The sequence below is a fragment of the Sordaria macrospora genome, chromosome 7, assembly GCF_033870435.1.
Source record: "Sordaria macrospora chromosome 7, complete sequence".
NCBI classification, from domain to species: Eukaryota; Fungi; Ascomycota; class Sordariomycetes; order Sordariales; family Sordariaceae; genus Sordaria; species Sordaria macrospora.
In genome coordinates this window covers 61751-81003 of record NC_089377.1, presented here as the reverse complement: position 1 = coordinate 81003, position 19253 = coordinate 61751, and the positions used below count along the sequence as shown (strand labels likewise).

Below are 19253 nucleotides of genomic sequence, written 5' to 3'. Positions count from 1 at the left end.
TGCGGTGACTCTGAGTCTCTGACCGACTGACTGAAAAGACAACGCATCATCACCATCCTCGCCGTCGACATCAGGTGGGACAGGACCACGCGGCACTGGCAAGAACCCAAGGCTATTTGACGCACACTGCCAGATGGAAAGTGTGGCCGGGTGCCAGTGTGATCCCAATCGCCTCATCATCCTACCGTCCCTCACCTACCGTCTCTTCTCGCCCACCTTTTCGGCATTCCCCCTCCTCCTTCCCGAACCCAAGGCGAGCACCACCACCACCACTTGGGATACAGGGGTGCAGGTGACAGCAACACCACACCGACAAGCTGGCTTCACAAGATATGCCGAGGTCGTCCAAGAGTTCGGGCGCCGACGATCCCAACTTTCGCTTACCCGTCAATCCGCGGAGGAAGAAGGTCGCGCCCGAGCAGCGCAAGCGCGTCGCCCTCGCCTGCAACAACTGCAATGTCAAGCGCATCAAGTGCTCCGGCGAAAAGCCCTGTCGCCAGTGTACCCAGGCCCAGCGCCAGTGCATCTACCCCCAGGGCATTAAGAAGGTCACCGTCCCCCAGACCTTGATCGACAACCTGGTTGACAAGATAAAGAAATACGAGAACCAGCTCAACATCACCAGCAAGACTGACGGCCATGGCAATGGCAGTGGCAAGGGCAACAGCAAGATCGACCTCAGCGTCTTGCTTCAGCCGTTGCACGTTGTCCATGAAGGGGAGCAGGGCGGCATGAGCATCGACTCGCCGCCAGATGGCCTAGGAGGCGCCGGCCATGCCTATCTTACCGAAGGCTCGGTCACGTCCACGACCTCGTACTACGACTACCCCGTCCATGCGCACAACCCCAAACCTGAGCCTGCCTTCCCCATCGATGAGGACACGGAGATGCAGATGGACTACCCCGTCGACGACGGCAGAATGCTTGCCGATGCCGAGGGTACCGCTCGCTACCTGGGAGAAACCTCCGGCGCCACCTTCCTTGACTCGCTCAAGGCCTTCATCAAGACGACGCAGCCGCTGGCCTCCAAGGGACTCTCTCCCAACCCCGACACGCCCGACGGCAGCAGGAATGCCACCTTCCTCAATTCGGTCGGTCGCTACCAGACGTTCGATTCCCGTCCTCTCCTGCTCCCGGCCATAGACGTGGAGCCGCGCATCCCGACGCAGTTGGAAATCCAGGCAATGATCACGCAGTTTAAGACCTTCCTCCAGGACGACAACGGCAAGGCAGGGTGCGGCGGCATTTTTTTCTGGCCATTCCAGGACCCCGCCAAGATGGCGCTACCGGGCCAGTCCGGTTTTGGCACTGGCTTCAAGCTGGATACCACTAAACCCCGGAACCACACCGCTCGGGAGCACGGCCAGCTGGCATTGGTCTACACGGCCTTTGCCTTCACCCATCTGCTGACCCTGACCGAGGAGAATTCCCGGGTCGATGGCCAATTGGGCGAAGCCCACTATGCGGCGGCTAGGCTGCTGATCGGAAACCCCCTGGACATGACGTCCTACACAATCTACAACGTGGCCGTTTTGGCCCTGATGGCCCTGTACCTGGTGGAGAACAATCGCAGAGATGCCGCCTACATGGCCATCAGTAACGCGATGCATCTTAGCGTGATGCACGGCGTGCACAGGGAAAGTTCGGTAACCGAGATCGAGCGTAGGACTTTTTGGACGGTTTACATTATCGATCGGTAAGCCCATGCCATTCCCATTGTTGTTCTCCTTACCTACCGGTGGTATCTCCGGGCGTCAACCAGCCACCCACTCGCTGACACATACATGTTTGTTCCTTCTATCTAGCTGGCTGAGCTGCTTGATGGGTCGCCCACCCGCCGTCCCTCATCAGGCCATTACCCTATCCCTGCCACAGGAAGCACCGTGAGTTGTACCCTTCACTGTACCTTCACCGTCATACATGGGCTAATAGTGCGTGTCTCATAGGGGCCTTCCTTCGCCTCTTGGGCTTTGTGCACATGTGGAGCTCTCCAAAATTTCCGCCTACATTGTCAACAACAGCTATCGTCACCATGCGAACAAGCCGGCCGACGGATCCGATGAACTGCCTTTCTCGGTTGCGATTGGAAAGCTCGACCAATGGCATGAGAACCTACCCGAGAGCTTGAAGCTCGACAACCTGGAGGAGAGTCCTAGTAACTATTACTACTATGCCCTCCAGCCCGAAGCCGAGGACCCGTCACTAGGTACTGACCGGGCTCTGTTGTCGCTGCACATGGCTTACAACCAGGTATGCGCCCTGTTTTCACGTCTCACATGATGTTCATGACAGACAGCTAACGGTTCCGTTCTAGCTCATCATCTTGGCAATCCGTCCCGCGTTTCTCACCGCTGTCAAGAAGAAGGTGGCCAATACTTGGTTGACACCTGGGCTTGAGGGCCCCGGAGCGGAACCGGAGGACCCTTGGACCAGAGCCATCCGCAAGTGCAGTGATGCCGCACGGCGCAACCTCCGCATCGGCAGGCGGCTACAAATCATCAGCCCCGGTCAGAAGCTGCTTGTGCAAGACCTCCATCACATCTTCAATGCCGCCATCATCCTTCTGATGCACCAAATCCTCTTTGTCAACCAAAGGGTATACGATATGTTCCTGATCGACAAGGCGAAGGAGGTGTTCAAGAATGAGGCCATGACCGGCAGTGACTATGGGAAGGATTGTCATAACGTCCTCAACGACCTGAAGCCGCTGGTTGATAAGCTGCACGAAGTCATTCACCGCAAGGAGCATGAGCAGCTGACTGTGCCCGCGGAGAAGCAGCAGAGCGGATCAGTGCACAGCCCTGTGAACAGAGAGACCACACCCGGTGCCCTCTCTGGTCCGATTACGGGCTCTCCAACGAAGCTGTACCCTAGCCATGTGCAAGGCTGGCTACAAAACGTGAGGCCTGAAGACGGCTCCACGGTTGTGCAGGAGCTCAAGACATGGCAGGATGATGACGGTATGCAGGTATATAGACCAGGCAATTCGCTTGCCTAATACCCATGTCATGTCGTTGGTGTTTTTCGTGTCATCCTTCTTGTCTCTTGCGTTTTTAGAAAGTTGTCCACGTTTTGGATATCACGGATGTACTTGCTTGTTGGGACTCTCATGATACAAATTGCACGGCAGGCATAGACACTAGCGATTATACCCCCTTCTACTTGATAGAATTAGCGTTGAATTTGTTAGACTTTTGTTCCAAGCGTCCATTGCCTCTTCGGTGACACTGGTAGAAGTCCGCCCGTATCCCGGCCTATCACTACCTGCTAGGCGTCCCTCCCCTTTGGGTCATCACCTTCCACCACCATGAAACAGCTCACAACGGGCCAAATAACCGTTCCTCCAACACCTGAAGGGCCTCTGCTTTTCTCTTCACGTTCTCGCCATTCCACTCGCCCTGGTCGGTAACATAAGTATCAATAAACCCTCCAGGACACCACTCAAACGAGACATTCCTCACTCCCACCTTGACCCCCATATTCTCCTTTTCTTCGTCTTTCATCTTCTTTTCCTCTTCGGTTCTTGTAGTGGCATCAACAAAGTTCAGTACCGTCCTAGCTGCCCCTTTAATCCTCTCACTACTCCCCTCGCCCATCCACGCCCTCGTCACTTGCTCCCACCCTTGATCCTCCACGACGTGTTGCTCTGCCGGTCCAGGAAGCGCCACCTTTTCCGAGTCGCAGAGGACTACCACCTTGGCTCCTCCTGCTCCTTTTGTGCTGTCACTGTTATATCGAGTAGCGAGGACAATAGCTAGCGAGCCAGTCTTGTTACTCACTGAGCCATCTGAGGCGATGCGGTCCGCACCTAGCAATACCAGATGTACCCCCCGGCTGGCTAAACAGGCTGAGGCGTCGGTGTAGACGGTTATTCTGTGTTGCCGTTGACGGTTATCTTTAGTGGATGCCGAGTCTGAGTCGGAGTCTGAGTCTTGTGAGGAGAGAGCTTTGGCGAGGGTGGCGGCGAGAGAAACGCCTTCGAGCAAGGGGCGGGATTCGAGGATGCGGATGTCGAGAGGTAAGTTGGGAAGAAGGCTGGGAAGATGGGAGAGGGCGTGGGTGATTGTTGAGGATTCTGACAAGGTCAGGATGGAAAGAGGGTTCTGCATGTGGGGGTCGATGACGCCGACTGAAGAGAGGTGCATGTGGTGGGAGATGTAAGTGGCGAAAGATTGGGAGATTTGGTCGTTTGTTGAGGAGCGGGTGGATATTTGCCGGTTTAAAATGGAGATGATGGTGCGTTTGAGTTCGTTGTTTGTATTATTGAAGCTGGTGGTGGTGCCGGTGCCGGTGGAATGCTGCCCCTGGACGAAAACTTCAGCCTCAACGGCAGCCAAAGCAGATAATAAAGCGGACATGATGGCCGCGCCCATACTCTCCCGTCCGTTCTTCCAGAGATGCCATGCAGCCATTCTGATGTCTTTCCACCATTTGGCTTCTTCCAGTTCTTTTCCACCATCTCCATTTCTTTCATGAAGATCAAAGACACCATCATCCATCTTATCAACCACATCCCTCAAGACACCCAACGCATAACCAGCCATCTGCCTCGCCCCGCTCACATAATCCTCTTGCAAGCGCCTACACCCCTCCGCCAAAACTTTACCAGCTTCCCGTCCGAGATCAATCTCAAACCAGACCCTCCGCAAACTCTCCTTTAGCTTCGGCACGCCTCCGAATTGTGAAGTGTCTTGCACATCCAACGGATCAAACCATGCCCAACTTTCATGCTCCCAGTCGATCTTGATCCTTTTATCCTTCATGGCCACGCTCCCCTCCCCATTTTGATTCCCAACCCAATCCCCAACCCCATCCCCATTCCCGGAAGGTTCCGTCAGCACATAAGCAAAAGGCCAAACCGTCCATTCCCTTCCAACCGATTCATCCGCGAAAGAATACGGTTTCCCCTGCCGAAGCAGCTTCAGCCCGGAAGCCTCCGTCAAAGTAGTTTCTTCGTGAATCTCGCGCCAGGCGGCACTAAGTGGCGAAGAATCGGTGGGCTCGATAGAGCCGGAGATGGGGGCGTGGTGGTGTGTGTAGGTGCTGACTATGGAGGAACGTTTGAAGAGGGCTACGAGGGGTTTTTGAATGCGGCTTGTAGAGGGGGCTGATGATGAGGAGGAGGAGGTTGGGATGGTGGATGGGGAGGAGTAGGGTGAAGGGGGGAGGTAAGATGGAGGGAGTTTGAAGATGAAGGAGGATACTACTGATCGGTGTTTTAGTGGTTTCTTCTGCCCCTGGCTAGAGGTAGGATTTGGAGCAGTGGTGGTGGACATGCTGGCCGCAGACCGATGCGGGATGCGGGTGGAATGATGGCGGGTAATATATCGCAAACTCATGCACGTGGGCTTGTCAATAAAGAGGTTATTTTAGGCCTGAAACGAGCGGAAAAGGAAGGGAAAGATGAATCATGTCGAGAAATGGCGCGGTAGAAGCGTTATCGTATGATGACGTCGGTGTTGTTTATCGAGGGCTAGATAAGTAGATAAGGGTTAGGGGATGTGATGTTGTTGAAAAGGGGAGGTAAACAATTGAAGGTGAGACACTCGGTAATATTGCATCCAATTGTTCGTGCAACACTAGACGCTGTTCAATTGAATGAAGAGGATCATCTAGCCCTATGACCGCTTGTGTTTTCTCCTCAGTTTCGCTGTGTTCCATACAGATGCACTACGCCTTTCTCAACATAGTGAGGCTGATCTTACAGCGGCAGTTATCAAGCGGGATAGTATGCTTATCCTTAGCGCTTACTATTGTGTACACAGGCACCGAGATAAAGTCGATCATGACTGGTCCGCGGAAAAGCAACGGTTTTCACCATGGAAAGCGTGGTGTTAGGTGTTACTCAGCGCAGCTCGCACAACATCAAAAAGCTGGCGTTTCATTCGTTCCACCCGACGCCCCCTTTCAATGTAAGTCCGAGGCTGGCCCAGAATCTCATAAAATATCATCTTCAGCTTTTACTCCTGCTGCGCCGCTTTGTGTGAAGTGCGACTTGGTCAATTGGACATATATCACATCGACGTCCTGGCCGTTGTCAGCGATTGAGACGTATGCCAAAATGGCAAGCTACAGCTATCAGCAAGAATACCCGCCCGCACAGGTCGGAGCTGGACAACCCTATCAGCCGTTCCCCGGTCCTCAGCAAGCGGACAAGACAGGCTTTGTGCCCCACGAGGTTCAACATCTGTATCCGGACCAAGCGGCGCCAATGTTGCCAGAAAAGAACACAGGCGCCACTGGGTCGGGGTCGACCCTCCTCACGGTGAAGCGAAGCATCGCACTTGCCGTCATCGGTACCTTGGCCCTGCTTCTCGCGACAATGATTGGTCTTGCGGCAGGTCTAGGAGTGAGCCAGAAGAACCTTCACGATGCCAAGAATGACTTGAAGCTGGCGCAAGCGAGCATCACGGCAGGACTTGGGTAGGTCTTCCTTCCGTCTTGCCAAACATAACCTGAGGACATACCAAAAGCAAGGAGGACTAACCTTATGTAGGGCACTCACATCACCCACCCAGCACCCCTCCCCAACAGTCGCAACCGCCACTTCCACCAGCGCCTTCAGTGCGTCTTCCACTGCAACCGCCATCGCAAAGATTGAGTGTCCGGCTATCAACAGCACTTCGTATATCGCAACGGTAGCCGGTAACTCTAGCAGCCCCGGTGGCAGCACCAGCAAGAAATTCACACGCCTTTGTGGCGTTGACTTTGGTAAAGGCGAAGCCGTCGACATTGGCTCGGTAAACACGACCAGCTTCAACTCGTGCTTGGATAAGTGTGCGCAGAAGCAAGGGTGCATGGGAGCGGGGTGGGGTGCGATCCAGGGCGACGAGGAGACGCATCATACCTGTTGGATGAAGACGAATCTGACGACCAAGGGGCATAAGGCGGTGGATGAGTGGGCTTTTGGGGTGTTGTCGTTGAGTCAGAGTGTGAGTGGGAATGGGAATGGAGACGGGGAGGGAGATGATGTTGATGGTGACGGTAATGGGAACTGAGTGTGGAATGAGATGCCGACTGGGGGAAAATGGATAGGGTAAAGTAAGGGGTCGGGAAGAATGATTGATGGCGGAGGGAGGTTGTAATATGGAAGACTCCCGCTCTAATGATTGAGAATTGCTTCGTTCGTTATCTGGTGTAGAAGTTGTATACGACGAATATGAGATTCAAGGACGATGTGACAATGTACTTTCCTTGACAGATTTCCATCCTTTTCCATCCCAACGTAGTAACACGGAACACCGAGGGCTGGCGGTAGCTGGTCCTTGGAGGCCGGAGGGGGATGACATTGTCGGCGCCGACGTGCGAGTTGAGTTCCGAAGCAGTCAGTCGACCTGTTCAGATCTTCTGTGACGATTCTTTCTGTTCTTTCACCCCTGCCAAACCGTGCATGCCTCTGCTCTTTCCATCCCCGTTTTGCCATTCGCTTAGGTACAGCCCAGATTGCCCATTCCAATGTTGGCAACGACGGGACCCAATTGGAAGTCAACCAATCCGACCGGGAAGCGCGATGGATAAACCAGGGTTGCTGCTTTCCAACAATTCCAGACCTCCCAGCTTGATGGTCAAGCCGTCTCTTGCCTGTCCTGCCGGCCTCGCCTGTCCTGCCGGCCTCGCCTGTCCTGCCGGCCTCGCCTGTCTCGCCTGTCTTCCGTTGCCTGCCTCGCCCGCATTGGCGCGCAGTCTTGAGTCGTCGTTTCCATTCCGTGTTGGGTCGTATCAGTAAACTTGCAATTGCAGCGGCGCGGAAATAGGCGAGGAAGCTGTCACCATGTCGTCGCCTTCCTTTCTTCTTTTTTCTCCCTCACTCTCTTTTCCATCGCCATGTCACTTTTCGGGCCCAGCCAGGAAAAAAAAGTGATTGAGGGCGCTGGCACGGGCCGCCCACTGCGTCAGACTGCTGGCGGGCTGCTGTGGCTGCTGTACTGCAGAAGGAAATCAGCGGCGGCAGGCAGCGGTCCTGAGTTGAGGTGATTGAACCAATAAAAGCCCACAATCTAGTCGGTGCGGGGCTGCCAAGCGTCTATTTCCTCATTGCAGTGGTGGCCATCAATTTCAATTTCCCTTCTTCAGTTTCCCATCAATCGTCGTTGTTGCTGCTTCCGCCAGAACCATCACAAAACGCAAGATGACTTCCATGACGGATTCTGCAATTTCTTTCCGCGTCTTGCACATCCCACAAAACCGATAGTTGCCGACCAAGCCAGCCTAGTTACTCCGAACTCCCCGTACTTGCATCACAATTCGAGGTCGGTGTTGGTGACAGTCTCGACTCTGGATGGTGATGAAAATCCGGGGAAAATGGAGAAAGTGATGGGAACAGCGATCCGCTTGGAGACATGGAGGTTGACAGGCCGGGCATGTCTATCCTTTGCAATTAAACACAGGGATGTGACACTAATGGAACGACGGGAAGTGGGGTTTTTGGGCGGATAATGTCACCCAGATTCCTTCCTCCTTCTTCCACTCACAGCCCTACCCTATTCACCCGGAGAGGTTGGACTGCTGCATCGTCTTGAACCCGAGGCTCAGAAAAAAGATCTTCACAGTGAGAGCTAGGGGGGACTTGAGCACCCGGGTCACTCCCTTTCTTTACTTCTGTCCCACGTGGAAGAGGGATGGCTGAGTGGACTGGAAGCTTCCAACATCAGACATCCTCCCCATCATCATTCATCACTGATTGCCGCCGTGCTGACATAGACCTTATAGACCTTATGTACAAACCTTCCATTTCCTCATCATCACTTCAAGACTGTGCCTCTCAGCTCAAACATTCGCCTCTGCCTCTATCTTGGAACCGAGTACGCCAGGCGACCACAGCTAGCTAGCCGACATGCTCCTTCACAAGACTTTGTTGGTCCGCAGTACCACACGACGAGCGCTTCAGCGAGATTAAATATGATCGCTTTCGACTCAATGTCTGTGCGGGTGCGTTGGTCCGGCCTCACCCGGTTCACCGAGTCCCATCCATCCACCCAAGTCGGATGAACGTCCCTAGCTGCCGACAGGGGTTGGCGTCACCTTCGCCCACAACTTGGGGACCACGAGAGCTCTCCCTGCCTCTATTCCAGGGACAAGCGAGCCATGCTCTTACCCATCCAACGTTCGATAATTCCTGACTGTTGGGACTTGGAAGTGAGACTTTTTAATATCAATCTCATGGTCTAGCCAGTCTCGCAACCCTTCTGGGCGGCTCGTCACATAAAGGAGCGATACCGACGGTGAGGTAGCGAAGGGCCCCAAACCTGCCAGAAATGTCTCAGGGCTCGACAAAACTCGAGTTCGTATGTGCTGTACTCGGACTCGACATGGTTTTGTTCATTGGAGAAGACGCACAGACGAAGAGGATTCTCATGGACTTATTTCACTATTTTCCACACTAGCTAAAGGCTGCTAGTGCAGCTCTTTACTATCCACTACACTATTCACTACACTGGACAAGAAGCCATCACGATTGGGTGAGAGAAAGCCTTCCACTGCGGAGAACCCCTGCGAGGCAGAACACATGGTCGACCATGGCAAAGCTAGACCCGTCTGTCCTCCCCGCCATGCGCAACACAGAAACGTTGGGAACTTGGGACGCCTTGTCCATCACCTCGGTCATGGTTTCCTTTCGGGGCTCTCACCCCCGTTGCTATCCGGAGTTTGGGCCTCCTGTGGCTTTTCTCGCTAAGCCTCTCCCGCTATCCGCACGACACCACCTCCAGGCACAGAAAAAAAGGCCTCCTCCATCTGATCCAGCAAGAAGTCTTGTTGGTGCAGTGTCGTTGAAGAGAGATGCCGTCCACTTGCGATGCAACGACGGCTGGCGACCCCGTCTTCTCACCCCTTTGTCCAGAGTTCTCGATTCTTGTCCAGTCAGACCTCGTACCGGCCCTCCACTATTGCATTTCCTCCCCCTGAATTGGAACATGAATGACTCCACCTTTGACTAACAAGACGAGGTTCGAGACTTGGACCATACCAAACAGAGATGGATTTGGGAATCCTTCCCAGGGGTCTACTTAGTGGCCTCGCATCGTCAACTCATGGTTACTGGGATGTCACGACCATGTCTTACCCCAGAATGATCACCTATTCTTGTTGCCTCCTTCAGCATGTCAATGCTTCCCCGACCCCTTCCCGCCTAGTACCCGCTAGGACTCACATAGCAGATGCCTCAAGGATCCCTCATATACTACCTCGAGTGGAACCCTCACTGCTACTCCTCTCGTTCTCAAGATCTTCCGTCGTAGTATCCAACTTACTATCGACTCCAGTCTCCTCCCACTCGCCTACCTCTGACACGTACATATCCTAATTCAACCCCAAGTCGAACTTGTTCCTGCTCACTACCCTTGATCTTCAACGTCAATGCCAACGACAAAGTACATCCCAACTACGACGCCGACGACACGAACGATCCGGGTCGAGATTGGGGGACACCCCGACGAAGCAATGAACGTCCACACCAAGCCCAATCCAAACGCCGACAATGTCTCGGAAATCTACGAGGAGATACCCGAGGTAGAGCCTCCACGGTTTGAGAGGGTTTACTGGACGAGGGAACCACATCTGAGGAAGCTCTACGGCATGACATTCTTCCTGATGGTGGCATCGGCGACAACGGGCTACGACAGCATGCTTTTGAACACATCACAACAAATTCATGCGTGGAATAGCTTCTTCTTTCCTCATTCGACGCAGCCAGACCCCGTGGAGGATAGCAAGCTGGCAATCTTGATCAACATGTTCAACATCGGCTCCATCTTTTCCTTCTTCATAACCCCATACGTGGCCGACAATTACGGACGAAGACCGTCCATCGTAGCTGGGTGTATCATCATGATCTTTGGCGGACTCCTAACAGGTTTCTGCAACGGTTATGGAAGTAGGTACCCTCTTGTTATCTCCTCCTTCAGGGAGTTTACTAACCTTGACAGTGTACATGGGTGGCCGCTTCCTCCTCGGTTTCGGCAACTCGCTCGCACAAATGGCCTCCCCCCTCCTCCTCACCGAGATCGTTCATCCGCAACATCGTGGCCCCGTCACCGCCATCTACAACTGTCTCTGGAATGCCGGCGCGCTTCTGGTGTCCTGCATAGCCTGGGGCACATCCAACATTGCCTCTAACTGGTCCTGGCGCTCCATCACGCTCCTGCAGGTCCTGCCTTCGGCCGTCCAGCTCGCAGGTATTTGGTGGGTCCCCGAATCCCCACGCTACCTCATCAACAAGGAACGTCACGATGAAGCTCTCGATATCCTGGCCAAGTGGCATGCCGGCGGTGATAGGCTCAACAGAACAGTACAGTTTGAGTTTCGTGAGATCAAGGAAACGATTCGCATCCAGAAGCAGCTCGATGAGGCGTCGAGCTATGTCGATTTCGTCAAGACGAAGGGAAACAGGTGGCGCTTGGCGATTATCATCTCGCTGGGTGTCATCAGCCAGTACTCGGGCAATGCCTTGTTCAGCAATTACATGAATGCCATCTACGGCGGAGCAGGGATCACAGAGCAGAGCCAAAAGCTGGCCATCTCGACAGGGAAAATTATCCTGGATCTGATCGTCACCATCTTCGCGGCGCTCAATGTCGACCGGTTCGGACGCAGGCCGCTATTCTTGATCTCGACGTGCGGTATGGTCGTGAGCTTTGCGTGCTGGACGGCGACCGGGGCCGTGTATGAGTATAGCGGGGAGACAAACATGACTAGCGGTTATACGCAGTTGGTGTTCATCTGGATATTCGGCATCTTTTACGATATTGGCTTTTCGGGACTGTTGGTGGCGTACGCGTTGGAGGTCCTCCCGTTCCATTTGAGAGCGAAGGGCATGATGTTGATGAATATTACGGTGCAGGCTGTGCTTGCCATCTCCAAGTGGGTTTTTTTTTGGTTTTTTTTTTTTTTGGGGTTTTTTTTTTCCCTTCTCACCGTTTCCCATCTACTTCAACACATCGTCTTCATGCCGTTCACCTTACTTGCTTATGCTTTCCCCTACCACTTCAACCTCACCGACTCCCACTACCCGCCTTGCTTCTGTTCCTTCTCTTTCCGCTCTCAGGGTCGAATGCTAACCCCTCCAAGCCAAACCAACAAACTAGCCTGGGACAACCTCCCCCACCACTGGAACTTTACTCTCTTCTACACCATCTGGAACTGCTTGGAGCTCACTTTTGTCTACTTCTTCTACGTCGAAACAAAAGGGCCGACTCTGGAAGAAGTTGCACGCATCTTTGACGGTGTGAATGCCGTCGGACATGTTGATATGCGGCAAGTGGAGAAAGAGATCTATCACCAGGGCGTTTTGGGGAATCCATTGGAGAGAAATCAGGCGATGCACGGGAGTGGACATGGTGGACACGGTGGAATTGAGTTGGAGGAGCAGGGCGGACAGGGATATGGGTATGCGAGGCAGAGGAGAGCTGGTGGATATGAATGAGGGATGAGGTAATGTTATGTTGGGATGTCTGGTGGTTTTGATACCTATGGCTTCATGTTTTTTTTTTTTTTGGTTTTTTTTTTGTACTAGCTGTCACACGTTTGTTTACCTGCACTTATACCCTCTTACTTAAGTTTTTGACGATACCAAAAGGAATTGGAATGGACATGGATGGATGGGCTGGAAAGGGGTTATGGAGTTTATTTGGATTATGTTTATTTTTTTTCTGGTGATCCGTCTCTCTCGCGCAATGTTCATGATCTTCGTCTGTTCGGCATCACACTTGCAGACGACTATTCCTACCATATCACGTCTAGTGAAACATGCCCAGATGTATGAAACATGAATCAACCATCTCTTCAAACAGAGTACAGCTATCATTGCCCTCGACATCGTTCCAAGTGTGATCGCATCCACCAGACAGCCACATACAGAGACAACACAGAACTTACCCCCTTCCCTCACCCCTCACCCCCCACCCTCCACTCCATCTTTACTCACTACACCTAGGTATGAAAGACAGAAAACTCCACCTCCCCCGGCATAGCAGTAACAACAATCTTACACTGCGCAGTCGTCTTTCCCCCCATCTTATCCCCCTTCCCCTCTCTCATGGCCGCCAACTCCTCAATCACGCTAATGACATCCATATTGCCCACATTCATCCACGACCCCTTCTGCCCGATATGATTGGCCGACACCGCCAACACACAGCTCTTGTTCTTGACGATTGACCGCGTCCGCCCGATCATGAACTTCCAGTGCGCCCCGTGCTCCGGAGGCGCGATGTTGGGGATGATACCTAGGCAGTCGGCTATCAGAGGCGACTTGTCGCTGGTTTCGTCGGTGATTTCTTTGAAGTCTGCGCAGTACACTTTTTTGGGGTCGTTCTTGCCGGGGGAGGCGCCGGGGCCGTAGCGAGGGACGACATGGAGGGACGTGTCGTTGTTGGGTTGGTTTGAGGCTGGGGCTGGGATTGGAAGTGGAAGTTCGTCGTCGTCGTCGGCGAGGGGAGCCATCCAGAATGAATTTCCGTCGTTCATGTTGTGAAGAGTGGTGTTGCCGCCCGAGACTACGTCGTCGTCGTCGCGGGTGGCGATGATGTTTCTGGGGACTGGGAGAGTGGTTGGCTTTGCAATTGCATCGGGGGCTTGGTACAAGGATGAGGACATGGAGGAGCCGTCTGTGGGAAGAACGAGGGAGGTGACGCCGCTGGCAGCGGCCAGAATGGCGGCTACGCAGGATACAAATTTATAGGGTGTTCGCATTTTGGCCTTGTTTTAGGGCGGGTGTTGAATGGTGAACTGAGATTACTCGAGTGCTGCAGATTGGACTCGAAGAGCCGAAGGCGAGAGAGTCCCGTGGTCCGTAAGGTACCTGACGTATCGATTAACAAGAAGATTGGACGTCACACAGCGGACATGGACTACCTACTTATACAGATTACAGTTTACATGTCATGGAACCCATTGTCATGCGTATCTCAATAGGATGATACTTATTCGTCTTTGTCGTCTGGTGGCAGGTCCAGTCGTGACTGCGGATATCCAGGGTCTGAGCTTTGAACAACGAGGGAACAATGTTCTTGCAACACCAAATTTAGAAAACAGAGCCAGGAATTGGTAATCATGCTGATTGTGATGTAGGCATTGATTGCCCGATTTTCAGCCTCCACAACAGGAGTTTCCCGTCGTTCAATGAAGTCGTCAAGGACCATCCCGCTGTGGCGTTTATACTTTGTTGTATTTGACAAAGGAGCTTAGATATCACCAACGATCTGAATAGCCCGTGACGGTACATCCTCATTCCAGCATACATAAAGACTGCAGCCGGTGTTTGTTCTCGCTGGAATGCTGGTGGACTTATATCATTGTAATTTTCGGCAACTGAAGCTGGAGACAACCCAAGGTGTTGAAAGAGGCGAGAGTTTAGACTCGGTCATCAGCACCGTCTCCCCCCACAATGATACTCGGAAAGCTTGCTCTCCCCGACATATCTCCCGCAAGCACTAAGCTTGGCCTCCCACCACCAACCGATGATGCCCTCGCACTCTCAGGCTGCAAATACTCCCCAGTGGAAGAAACTGCAACACCTGCCCCAGCCATCGCAGCCCCTTGCTGGCCAGCAGACTCTTTCCCCCGTCTCCTCGCCGCCAAAGCAGACTGGGAAGTCGCGCCCATCTCCTGCTTGAAGATAACCGATCTCATCCCCTCGTTTTTTCTTCTCTTGATGAAAATCCAGACCCAAAGGCAAGTAGCCATTGATGCAATCCTCTCGACGCTATAGATTCCGAGCCATCGTTAGCGATTTGATGCTTCCAACCATACCTAAGAACGGGAAAACTTGAAGGATAAAAGGACTTACATCACAACTACTGCCAACGCCCACACCGCCGTATCAAACTCCGTCTTGAACTCACTTCTCACCACACTCGGGATGCCCACTGCACACATGACAAGCGCAATAGCATCCAGGACGGCGATGGCTACTGGTGTCGATGTTTGTGACATCCCGATAAAGAGGAAATAAACAGTGCCGAGGTCTGTGATGATTGCTATGGCCGTCTGTTTCTCGGTGTTAGTTCCATTATCATTATGCAACAAGGAAAGTACCAGACCACTAGAGGAAGAGAAGGGAACTTACCCCAGCGATGATAACCGCGTATATCTTTTCCATATGTTCTTGTCCCCATTTTGCCGTGATCAATACCGTGAGGACTAGAAGGGCGACGGATGTGAGGAGGAGAAAAAGGCGGAGGAGATATTGGGTCCAGTGCAGATTGCCGTATGGAGATGGTGGCTTAGGCGGTGATGATGCTGTCTTGAGGTCTGTGGTTGATGTTTGTTCGTGTTGGACCACCTGGAGGGTCGGGAATGGCGTTGGTGTTGTCGATCTGGAGTCCATTTTGCTGGACTTGAGAGGTCTTGAATAGGCGCCGTTGGCCGAGATATATGGGTGTAAGATGATGGATCGTCTAATATGATGAAAGTATCGTCGTTGCCTTTCTAACTTTGGGCCTGCCAAGTGTCGTTGAAGTCAAAACTCGTAAAGCTCAAATCGTCGTGGACATGCTTTGACACACAAACAGCGGCCACTCAATCATTTAAACACATCTCGAACATCGGAATGTCTTCAGAATCCAAGACCAAGATCCGCAAGCTGTCTTATCACCGCTCTGTTTGGCGTCTCACCGTCGATCTTCGACCGCCAGTTCATTGACGAGTGGAGGATGCCCAGCCCTTGTCTTGCGTCCGTAATCCAGACCGCTCTTGCGGAGACACTCCGGTTCGTCCATCGTGTTCCTTGGTCGCAGTTCAGGACTTCCTGGAAAGGCCACCCAACCATACGATCGTTTTTCACGACACGGTTGATCGGCCATTTGACGTGATCACTATAAGCTTTCTCACCATGCAAAGCAATGCAAACGAGCTGCCGACATGAACAAGAATGAATTAAGAACCGACCACTTGGTCCATCCATTGGACGATGCGGCTGAGAGCTGCCCTGCGGCGATGATACAGCGCTAGCATGTACCTGACAGGGGGCAGAGCTCCTCCGCTCCAGCCCTAGAGGAGCGCTGATCGGCGGAGAACGAGGGCCCTGTTTCAGCCTGTGAGAGTCGCCGGGTCGAGGTCGGGACCGGAAGACTTGTTGATCTTGGCGTCGTGGGGAGGGTGATCACTAGGGAAGCGCGGAGGTCAGTGCTCCTCGGACAAGTTTATATTGATATCCTGGGGTTCGTCAAGCTTACAAGATCAGTAAGATAACAGCTCCAGCTATAGCTTTACCTGCTTCAATTTGGCCTGAGCTATGAAGCACCATATGTCCATACCTGTCCGAGTGTTACCCCTTGGCTAGGCCGTTCCCTTTTGAGATTCGATCAGTGTTCAAGATGAACAACCCACACCTGGAAGAGGCCTCCTAATGTTGTGACCAAACCCCCGAACCCACCTCATTTCCTTGCTACTTCTATCAACAGGACAGAAAAGACGAAAAGAAAGGAAGACTGGTCGGTGTTCGGTCAAGGACTTGTCAGCCAAGGCGGCCGACCGGGATTGGAATCGATATTAGGGACCAAAGCGGATCGAGTGTCATTGCCTCCGATACGATGGGAACAATGATGGCATTGTTACCGTAGCGATGGATGATTGAGCTTCCCGACTTCAGGACGCGATCATGACGTCGGTCTTGCGTAGATGCTGGACCCGAGATCTCCAAGTCGTCTGTGCATCAAGTCGACCGTACGCCTTCTGTGAGCAGACGAGCAGGCTTATTGTGCACCTCCACGTCCATCTCTGACCGTACTTCACCATCGTGACTGGCGCTTGGGCTTCTCATGTTGTTCCCACGGTCGGACTTATCCCCCGACTCTCCAAGGTTGATGGCGGATGGTATGGCCCTCATCTGGTGTTGGAGCGTACAATGGCGGACATCAATCCTCCCCTCCAACGTCATGCCTATGACAGCATCATAAAGCCCATTGATGTCCGTATATAATGGCTCCCATGAGATTCTTTGCGTTAGCGAGGTTCTTCTCTTCTCCTGCAACTCTCAGGTCGTCGTTATTTTGGTCGTTTCGTCGTCCGGTTGTTGAGTAGTTGGCTATTATTCCTGCAACGCCGATTCTCTTGCCGCCAACTCCCACACCTTGCTTCGCCCACGAGTTTCCCACCCCCCAACGAGCTGTGATCAGTCAGCATCTTACCAGTCCTTTGCAAAATAACACCGGCAAATTTGTCAAGATGGACACAACAAAGCGCGTCACCGACACGGCCCAGCGTCTCCTTCGAACATGGCTCTCGCTGAACAACGCCCTGATCTTGTCTTCCTCGGCCATCATTACGGGCATTTTGGCTCACTTCATCCGCAAATACCATGAGCGCGGAACACATGTCATCTTTCAGGAGGCCATCGTGAGTATTCCATCCTCTCGGATCCCTTGCTCGCTTTCCCTGCTCCACCTGTCGCCCTGCCTGGTTCATTGCCTAAATGGGTAGCGGAAAAGAATGCTGATAACCAACAGGCCGTTGTAACCCTCTTCCTCTACCTCTTCGCCATGTTCGCTCCAGCCCTCAAGGGATATCGTGGCTACCTCTTGCCGCTCAACCTCGCCCTCTCCTATTTGTGGTTGACCAACCTCATCTTTTCTTCCCAAGACTACAGCGGCCACAGGTGCCACTACCACAGCCCCGCGCACAGAGGACACTGTAGCTTGAAGCATGCCGTTCAAGCTTTCAACATTCTGGGATTGTGAGTCAATCCGTAATCAATAATGGGAGAGAAGTGATGCTGACATGCCCGGGCGACAGCACTTCCCTCCTCTCATCCGTCGTGGCCGAGACGTTGATGTGGTTCCGCTCCCGTGGGTCTTCTCCCGGTACCACCGGCAGCCGTCTTGGCAATGGAGAAAAGGGTTCAGCGCCGTTGACATCTAATCCTGGGGCTACAACAGGTGGTCCGACTACGACTGATGCGACGAATGGGACTCGTGTCTAAATTCGTATCGTCCCTGGTGCGAGCGACGAGCTTTATGCTACAGCCAATGCCTGTATGGTCTACCTGGTATGGGACAAGGCTTGAGACTGTAGTAGTGGCAATGTTGGTCGATGCGAATTGGATCGCTGGAACAGTGGTTACGACACCGAGCCAGTGGTGAAGAGGGTGGAATTCCGCCGAAGGATTCGGTAGGAAGATCCGCCGGTGAGAAGTGTTTCATTGATCGTGTTCAGTCGACATTGTCCATCAAAGGTGTACGATGCGAAGGCATTAGTTGAATAACGCGGAGGGTTTAATACCGGGGGGAATAATGACGAGTGCGAGGAGAGTATTTCGTTTCTATGTCGATTTTTTGTCTATCATCGTCGGAGGAAGTATGTTGCGCTATTGTCAGTCAGCACTGTTCTCGATAATATTAATTGAAAGTACTTGACCGCAATCATGTTCCCGATGATGGAATGAGCCAATGTCGTTGGTGTTGTGTTGACTGTTTTAATTGTCCCAGTATAATGCATTACCCTACATGCTCGCCGAGAGCAGGCGGCATACTGTAAACACGATCAGTCCAAGACCTCTTCTCCATCATCGGACGGTGAATTCTTCCGAGTCATTTGTTGCAAAGTTCGATCTGTCCTTTGGTATCGGCCAATTGGCGTCGGATAATCGGCACCAGTTAATGTCAACCACGACAGTATCGTGCCACACCCATTCCCAGAACGAGATCGCGAAGCTGGCGAAGTTGCACGAGAAACAGGAGAAAAAAACCTTGCATCGAGCCTCACAGCCATTGACCTCGTCAGCAGTAAGCACTAAACGTCACTTGGCTTACACTGGTCTAGCGCATCCGTTTGGTTGTGGCGTAGCGGGCTGTACAGCGACACGATCCTACCCCAAATGAGACCCCTAACCGAACCCCTAAACACCAATTCCGACAGCCAAGGAGAGACCCCGGGTGTTTGTTGGATGGTTAGCAGCGTCGTATGTATGGGTTTCTCCATGTCTTTGCCAATTTCCTAAATGTCTTGGGCCCAGGAAAGCGGCAAAAATATTGGTCAACCACGTGGTAAATGCTCGGAGATGCTAGCCAGGATACGAATTGGACGGAGTGTTGGTGAGGTTGGCAGTCCTTGGAACCTGCACAGCCATAGCAGATGTCAGCAGGGGGTGGGTTAGGCCTGGTAATGGGGCAAGCTCGGTATTGGGAAATCGTGATGGGAGTAGTATAAAGTCTCGGTTGGGTTCGTCAAAGGTAGTGTGGCTCGGAAGGGTTGTTAGATAGTTCACCAGCCAGTCGTCATCCGGAGACTCGACATCGCGGCAACAACAGACCGACGCAGGC

At 52.9% G+C, this 19253-nt stretch overlaps 7 protein-coding genes across 7 annotated transcripts; 4 read left to right on the top strand and 3 right to left on the bottom strand.

Moving 5' to 3' along the window:
• The first annotated feature begins 63 nt into the window (after nt 1–63).
• On the top strand, nt 64–3257 carry SMAC4_12116 (uncharacterized protein). The gene is made up of 4 exons (XM_066091062.1): nt 64–1696; nt 1806–1883; nt 1947–2250; nt 2315–3257. The coding sequence occupies exons 1-4, from the start codon at nt 333–335 to the stop codon at nt 2996–2998; spliced, it is 2430 nt and encodes an 809-aa protein (XP_065947642.1). The 5' UTR covers nt 64–332; the 3' UTR covers nt 2999–3257.
• A 60-nt stretch (nt 3258–3317) lies between these two features.
• SMAC4_07728 (uncharacterized protein) lies at nt 3318–5276 on the bottom strand (the record flags this gene model as incomplete). Its single annotated transcript, XM_003346024.1, has 1 exon — nt 3318–5276. The coding sequence occupies one exon, from the start codon at nt 5274–5276 to the stop codon at nt 3318–3320; it is 1959 nt and encodes a 652-aa protein (XP_003346072.1).
• Nucleotides 5277–5766: 490 nt separating this feature from the next.
• Nucleotides 5767–7638, top strand: SMAC4_07727 (uncharacterized protein). Its single transcript, XM_003346023.2, has 2 exons — nt 5767–6423; nt 6497–7638. Exons 1-2 carry the CDS (start codon nt 5786–5788, stop codon nt 6996–6998), a joined length of 1140 nt encoding a protein of 379 aa, XP_003346071.2. The 5' UTR covers nt 5767–5785; the 3' UTR covers nt 6999–7638.
• A 2412-nt stretch (nt 7639–10050) lies between these two features.
• Nucleotides 10051–12845, top strand: SMAC4_07726 (uncharacterized protein). The gene is made up of 3 exons (XM_066090680.1): nt 10051–10870; nt 10923–11856; nt 12064–12845. Exons 1-3 carry the CDS (start codon nt 10354–10356, stop codon nt 12416–12418), a joined length of 1806 nt encoding a protein of 601 aa, XP_065947641.1. The 5' UTR covers nt 10051–10353; the 3' UTR covers nt 12419–12845.
• A 79-nt stretch (nt 12846–12924) lies between these two features.
• Nucleotides 12925–13686, bottom strand: SMAC4_07725 (uncharacterized protein; the record flags this gene model as incomplete). The annotated part of the gene is made up of 1 exon (XM_003346021.1): nt 12925–13686. One exon carries the CDS (start codon nt 13684–13686, stop codon nt 12925–12927), a length of 762 nt encoding a protein of 253 aa, XP_003346069.1.
• A 343-nt stretch (nt 13687–14029) lies between these two features.
• On the bottom strand, nt 14030–15740 carry SMAC4_07724 (uncharacterized protein). Its single transcript, XM_003346020.2, has 3 exons — nt 15062–15740; nt 14783–14982; nt 14030–14698 (listed from the first exon to the last, which is right to left on the bottom strand). Exons 1-3 carry the CDS (start codon nt 15320–15322, stop codon nt 14347–14349), a joined length of 813 nt encoding a protein of 270 aa, XP_003346068.1. The 5' UTR covers nt 15323–15740; the 3' UTR covers nt 14030–14346.
• Nucleotides 15741–16738: 998 nt separating this feature from the next.
• SMAC4_07723 (uncharacterized protein) lies at nt 16739–17914 on the top strand (the record flags this gene model as incomplete). The annotated part of the gene is made up of 3 exons (XM_003346019.2): nt 16739–17331; nt 17442–17668; nt 17728–17914. Exons 1-3 carry the CDS (start codon nt 17161–17163, stop codon nt 17912–17914), a joined length of 585 nt encoding a protein of 194 aa, XP_003346067.1. The 5' UTR covers nt 16739–17160.
• Between the last annotated feature and the right edge of the window lie 1339 nt (nt 17915–19253).